Genomic DNA, 7,356 nt, shown 5'->3' with positions numbered 1-7,356 from the left:
AGATACGACGGAGCCCACACATGCCTGGCCACATCGATATCGAGTGACCACCGACAGCTCGATTACCACGTAATTTATGCGATGATCTATCCCTTGGTTAGGGCGGATGCAGCGGTTATCATAAAGGTGTTGCAAGAAGCTACTGAGTCAACCTATGGATTCAGGCCTTGCTACAGGAAGGTGTGGAAGGCAAATCAGAAGGCAGTTGCGCAGAGTCATATGCAGAGTTGCCCCGGTGGATCCTTGGGATGCAAGCAACGATGGAAACTCCAATATATTGCCAGTTGCATTTGCACTTATTGAGGGGGAGAATGCTGAGTCGTGGGATTTTTTCTTATCCCACTTGCATCAACATGTGACCCCGCAGGAAGGGATTTTGGTGATTTCTGACAGACACAACGGCATTAAGGCTGCATTGGAGGCACCGGACAGTGGTTGGAAACCGCCTCATGCATATCGAGCGTATTGCATTCGACACGTTGCAGCTAATTTTGCCCTCAGTTTCAGGGGTCAGGATGCGAGGCGGATGCTCGTGAATGCGGCGTATGCGAAGACTGAGGCCGAGTTTGACTACTGGTTTGATATTATAAGGACTAAGAATCCGACCATGTGTGATTGGGCCAACCGACTGGAGTACGATAAGTAGACCCAACACCAGGATGGAGGCAGACGGTTCGGCTACATGACGACGAACATATCCGAGTGTGTTAACTTTGTACTGAAGGGGACATGGAATCTTCCGGTAACTGCACTTGTGAAATCCACATATGGGAGATTAGCAGAGCTATTTGTCGTCCAAGGGCAGACAGCAGAGGCGCAGTTGAGATCAGGCCAACGATTTTGCCAGGCCCTGGTCAAGGCGATAGAGCGCAACCTGAAAGATGCGAGGTGCTTCACGGTTACTCTGTTCGATAGACATCAGTCTGAGTATACCATGGTTGAGACGACTCCTACCGGGAACTTCTCACTCGGGACGTATCGAGTTTCCCTCAAAGATCGCACTTGTGATTGCGGGTACTTTCAAGCTCTCCATTACCCTTGCTGCCATGCGATTGCATGCTGTGCTCAGTCCCGGTTAGACTAGGCTACGTACGTCCATGAGGTTTATACCATGAGTAAGGTGTTTAGCGTATACCGGATGGGAACCTATTCCAGAGGGTCTCTGGCCACCATACGCCGGTCCTACTATCATCCCTGATCCTAACATGAGACATGCCAGAGAAGGGCGACCAAGGTCAACAAGAATCTGTAACACCATGGATGAGGTCAATACTGGTCGGCCGAAGCGATGCAGGCTATGCAGACAGACAGGACACACTCGCAGAACTTGCCCTCAGCGAGGATCCGCCCCCAGTGCCGAGGCATAGTTGTCTTTAGGTCGTCAGGATTAAGTTGCATTTTTCTCTCCTTGTTTGTGTTCTTCTTTTGTTTTAGTCGTGTTTACTGTTAAGTGAAGTTGTATTTGTTTATCGATTCTCTATGTACTAATGATTCTCTCTGTTTCAAATTTTCTTGATAATCCTCTGAGTACACAGGCTAATTTCAATTAAATCAAATCAGCAACCTATGTTGCGCTATACAGAAGCTAAACTTTTATCCAAAAACTCATTCTCCATGAAAAATGACCTAAATACGCACTAAAGCATAAACCGCTACACCCCTGTAGCGGTTTATGCACGTATCACAAACACACATAAACCGCGACACTCCTATAACGCTTTATGTGATTATTCAACGCCAACGTAATCCGCGACACCCCTGTAGCGGATTACGTTCATATTGTAAACCGTGATACCCCTTTCGCGGTTTACATAGTTTAGAAAAAATGCATTTTGGTATCCAGTTTACATAATGTGTATTCTGTTAATATTGGTTACCTGTTTGTTTATTTAAATGGGTAAACTGCCCTAATTAAGAATATATTTGTAACTGCCATTATTAATAGTGTGCTGGAAATATATTTGTAACTACCTATTATCAATAGTGGGCAGCACATTTGTTTTCTTCCATATTAATCTATTTTTTTTCGTTTTTGTATGGGAGTACATATAAATTTTATTTGTTGCATAGGACTACATAAAAATTTGAAATATAATTTAAGTAAAAAAGATTTTATATTATATACCAATAGAGTAGTAACATGCATTAACTGGTCATTAAATAAATCAACCACGTGTATTTAAATTATATTTTAAATTTTTAAACCGCAGTTAGAAAAGAGGTAACTGTATTAACACGGGAGAGTTTAATGGTTTCAAAGTAAACGTGTTAATCCCTATCATTTAAAATGAATTAAAATTGATCAAACATATTTATTTTAATCTCTTATACCAACTTTTTTATGTACTAATTGCATGCCAAAAGTTTGGATTATTGATATTATTAATATTTTTTATTATTTTCAAATTTTTTTTTTAAAAGAATACATGTATCTCGTTTTATTTATACTGTAAACGATATATACACGTATCAATTTGACTTGTCAGATGTAAACGAGATATGACAAAAAAAATTTAAATCGATAAATTTTCGTAAAAATATTTATTTTGATAAATATTTTTTATTAAAATAAAAAATCCTGACCACCTATGTGATAGGATTGCCTATTTTTATGGCTCATCTATATACAGATAGAAAGTGGATGAATGGTGGGAGGAGGAAAAGAATCAAACGTTTAATGTACCTAGGACAAAAAAAAAGCAATTTCTTACGTCTCTTGTTCGTTGGTTTCAATTTATAATAAATTTAGGGTTAGTAATAAATTTTTAAATAAAATATAAATGTTTTATTAATTAATTTTTAATTTTTTAAATTAAAAAATATTGTAAAATTTTTTTTTTGATAAAATTTATTATAAAAATTTTTAGAGTCGGTAATTTTTAATATTTTTATTATTATTTAAATAGTATAAATACTAAAATATTTTTAATAAATAAATTTTATTAAATTATATATAAAAATTTTAAAAAATATAAATATAAAATATAGTAATTTATATATACAAAATTCTAATAAATATAAATATAAATTATATATTTTTTATATATAAAACATTCATAAATATAAATATAAATAAAAAATAATAATATTTACTGATATCGGAACCTTTCTCAATTTATTATTTAAACTAATCAGCAATAATGTTAACTGTGGTGAGCTACTTGATAATATAGTGGAGGCTTGTATTTCTATATAAAAGTCCTACAAGGCTGAATGCTCTATTTGCTATGCATCTCTGTTCCAGTGTTAATTTGTTCCTACTTCATATTAAGAGATGGCACTGACGGGTAAGCTTAGCACTGAAATTGCAATCCATTCACCTTCTGCAAAGTTCTTTGACTTCTTGGCAAAGAAACTCCATCATGTTCAAAACGTCTGTGAAAGAGTGCATGCCACCAAGCTGCATGAAGGTGATGACTGGCACTCTGTCGGGGGTTCGGTCAAACACTGGACTTATGTCATAGGTAATAACACACTTGATGCTATATATCACATACCGTAAGAAAAATATTTTTTTTTTAACTAAGTTTAACTATTTTTTTTGTGTTTTTTTAATTAATTTTTATTGTGTTAATAAATTATTAGACTAACATAATTAATTGAATTTAGTTATTAAAATAATTTAATCTTAAAGTATTAATGGAATAATTAATACAATTCTAGGTATAAAAGATGATTATAATTGTCCTTTTTTTATTTGGATTAAGTAATATCATTCTTCTTTTTCTCTCTCTTTCTTTCTTTCTTCCTTCGGTTGTCTAATATATGATGCGTCCACCTTATAATAGGTTGTGGGGGTACTTGCTCCGAATGAAGTGTTGCTCAAAACATGTATAAAGATTATCAAAATGTTATTTGTACACTAAAATTAGTTATTAAAATTAGTTATTAATATATTTTATATGAAGGGCAAAAAATAGAAATAAGCCCAGGAAAAAAATAATTTACGTAAATAAGCCAAAACAAAAATTGCTTCATGAATTCACCAATGCACGTTTATATGTAGTTTGAACCAGCTTGGTTTGAACTCCATTTCTACATAATTTGAACCAGCTTGGTTCGAATTACAAATAAACACACGCACACACTAATTCGAACCAGCTTGGTTCGAATTACACACAATAATTCATGGTATAATTCGAATTATGCTGTTAAAAAATTAATAATTTATTAAAAAAATTTATTAAAAATTTTATTAAAAAAATTAATAATTTAAAAATTAAAAAATATATATTTTAATTACGAGACTTCTTTAAAATATTAATGAGTTATCAATTCGAATTCCATACAATACTCTTTTGTCCATTTTTAATAGCTCATGAATATTTTTTAATAAATTTTTTTAATAAATTTATTTAAATTATACTACAAAAAATATTTGATCCTATACAAAACAATTTAAAAAAAAATGGCTTAAAAAATGTTAAGAGTACTATAAAAATTTGTAACGTTCTAATGACTTAGGACATTAAAGAAATACTCTACATAGTCAATAATAATTTAGAAATTAAAGAAAAAATATTTTTATCATGTATTTACCTAAATCACTAGAATATTACAAACTTTTATAGTACTTATAACATCTTTTAAGCTATTTTTTTAAAATTATTTTGTATAGAATAAAATATTTTTTTAATTGTTTTATATGGAATAAAATATTTTCTTTCATTTCTAAATTATTAATGACTACGTAGAGTATTTTATTTAAAATTTGAGTACATGCATGTATTTACCTAAGTTATTAGAACGTTACAAATTTTTATAGTACTCCTAACATTTTTTAAGCCATTTTTTAAAAATTGTTTTGTATAGGATCAAATATTTTTTGTAGTATAATTTAAATAAATTTATTAAAAAAATTTATTAAAAAATATTCATGGGCTATTAAAAATGGACAAAAGAGTATTGTATGGAATTCGAATTGATAGCTCATTAATATTTTAAAGAAGTCTCATAATTAAATATTTTGTTAGCTTTTCTTTTAATGTATAAAATAATATATATATTTTTTAATTTTTAAATTATTAATTTTTTAAATAAGTGTATAATTCGAACCAAGCTGGTTCGAATTAGTGTGTGCGTGTATTTGTGTATAATTCGAACCAAGCTGGTTCGAATTATGTAGAAATGGAGTTCGAATCAGGCTGGTTCGAACTACATATAAATGTGCATTGGTGGATTGATGAAGCAGATTTTAGTTTGGCGGATTTGTGTAAAATTTTACTCCCTTTGGCTTATTTGAGTTTTTTACCCTTATATAAATATATGTATAATTTAATTTATTTTTAATACATATTTGTATTTAATATATATTTTATATTAGTAGTTAATTTTAGTAGCTAATTTTAATATTAAGGTAGCATAGTTGAAAAGTTATATGTATATATGATGTGCAACTATTTCTAAATTTTATTACGAGTAATTATCCAAATTAGTCTCCAACAATTTTAAAAGCAGATATTGTAGTCCCTAAGAAAATTAATACATAGATCAATTTTTAAGGTTTTACTTGGCAGATATATAAATCAGTCACCAATTTATTTTCTGGGAGAGTAATTACCCAAATCAGTCTCCAAGAATTTTAAAAGCGCACATTTTAGTCCGCAAAAAAAATTAATACACAGATCAATTCTCAACGTTTTTCTCTCTCAGACATAACAGTCTCTCATCCATTTTACTTTTATTATATGTCAACTTTTATTATTATTAACTTAACTTTGTGCATGTGGACGATAACACTTGCATATTAATACATTCTTTTCGTTAGAAACAAGTAAAGTAAATAATGATACTTTAAAATTCAAATTAAAAAATATTTTTTAATACAAACATGTTTTTTAAAATAGGACATATTTTGATTATATTAAATACAAAAATATCACATGGTTCAACTTTAAATTTCTTGTAGAATATATTATTATACATACATAAGAATTTAATGAATAAATTTATCGTTATTTTTATCAAAAAAATTATAGTATAGTATTATTGTGTAATAATAATAATAATAATAATAATAATAATAATAATTTTATTTTGCTTGTTTTTTTGGATGGATGACTATTATGTCTGATGGAGAAAAACGTTGAGGATTGATCTATGTTTTAATTTTTCTTAGGAACTAAAATGTCTACTTTTAAAATTCTTGGGGACTGATATGAGTAATTATTCTATCGATAAATAAACTGGAACTGATTTGTCTGTCGGTAAATTGATATGTTATCTAAAAAAAGAAGAAAAAACAAAATAGTACAACAATAATGTGGGGAGGAGATGCTGTGAAATGAAGAAGATCGATGAATTGAAAAAAAGAAAGTTAAGAGAAAAGACCACAAGAGAGAAAATGAATGGGTGTAAAGATATGGTTATAAAATTTGGGTTAACATGTAAATAGTTTATTTTCCTAATATTTTATAGACATTGACCTTTTTATTAAGAGTAAAATTATATTTAATCTTATATTTTTTTTTATTTAAATTTATTGAAAAGATGGTAAAGTAACTACATGCAAAGAGACTATTGAAAGCATTAATGAGGAGAAGAAGACAGCCGTATACAAACTCTTTGATGAAGATATCGATCAACACTATAAGGCCTTTAAGCTTGTCTTTCAAGTGATTGACAACAATGATGGAGGTACTTCGGCTAAATGGACAATTGAATATGAGAAGGTCAATGATGATGTTGAAGCTCCATATGGCTACATGGAATACTTTGACAAATTTACTAAAGACATCGATGCTCATGTTCTCGAGGCATAAGCTACATCGATCAATTAAGTAGAAAAGGTGTTTGGGAATAATTAAGTTAATAAAGTGTGTATTTATTTAATTAAACTGCATGAATTTAGTCATGAAGAATAATATATAGATGCATGTTTGCATCGTGTGCTATCCTTCATTTGAGTGGATTAATAATTGATTTGGATATGTTTATGTTATTGTTGATAATATTTCTTTGCTTCCTGATTGCACTTATGTACGTGTATGTGAAAAAATTTCATGTAATTGTAATACAAATAAAAATTAGATATTGTCATGCTTTCTATTTTGTTAAAATTATTATATAGTAGGATTCATTACTATGAACTCATTCATAAACTTAAATAATATAATAAAAAATATTAAGTTTAATATTAAATTTAATCATAAAAGATTACCACATTGACAAATTTAATTATAAAAAAATAAAATTAATTTATATCCATAAAAAATGAATTCTACTAGACAAAACTATCGAACCTAAAAAATTATTTTTAAAATTCTCAAACTACCTCCCTTAACCTTACCTAACCATTTTCAAATTCTAACCCTACTCAACTTTCAATTTCTACTTCTTAACCACCACCACTTCAAT

At 29.6% G+C, this 7,356-nt stretch overlaps 1 protein-coding gene across 1 annotated transcript; it reads left to right on the top strand.

Annotated features, from left to right (window-relative positions):
* The first annotated feature begins 3,149 nt into the window (after window positions 1-3,149).
* On the top strand, window positions 3,150-7,047 carry LOC107611903 (MLP-like protein 43). The gene is made up of 2 exons (XM_016313775.3): window positions 3,150-3,464; window positions 6,490-7,047. The coding sequence occupies exons 1-2, from the start codon at window positions 3,275-3,277 to the stop codon at window positions 6,759-6,761; spliced, it is 462 nt and encodes a 153-aa protein (XP_016169261.1). The 5' UTR covers window positions 3,150-3,274; the 3' UTR covers window positions 6,762-7,047.
* The last annotated feature ends 309 nt before the right edge of the window (window positions 7,048-7,356 follow it).

The sequence above is a fragment of the Arachis ipaensis genome, chromosome B8 (assembly GCF_059453495.1).
Source record: "Arachis ipaensis isolate K30076 ecotype BB chromosome B8, ASM5945349v1, whole genome shotgun sequence".
NCBI lineage: Eukaryota > Viridiplantae > Streptophyta > Magnoliopsida > Fabales > Fabaceae > Arachis > Arachis ipaensis.
The sequence above is the reverse complement of the archived record's forward strand: the minus strand, read 5'-3'. Positions and strand labels throughout refer to the sequence as shown.

Excerpts from the sequence above, each read along its gene's own strand:
- LOC107611903 (XM_016313775.3), top strand. The coding sequence starts at position 3,275 with ATGGCACTGACGGGTAAGCTTAGCACTGAAATTGCAATCCATTCACCT. Across the intron at positions 3,465-6,489 it reads ACACTGGACTTATGTCATAG|ATGGTAAAGTAACTACATGC; the intron begins GTAATAACACAC and ends TTTATTGAAAAG.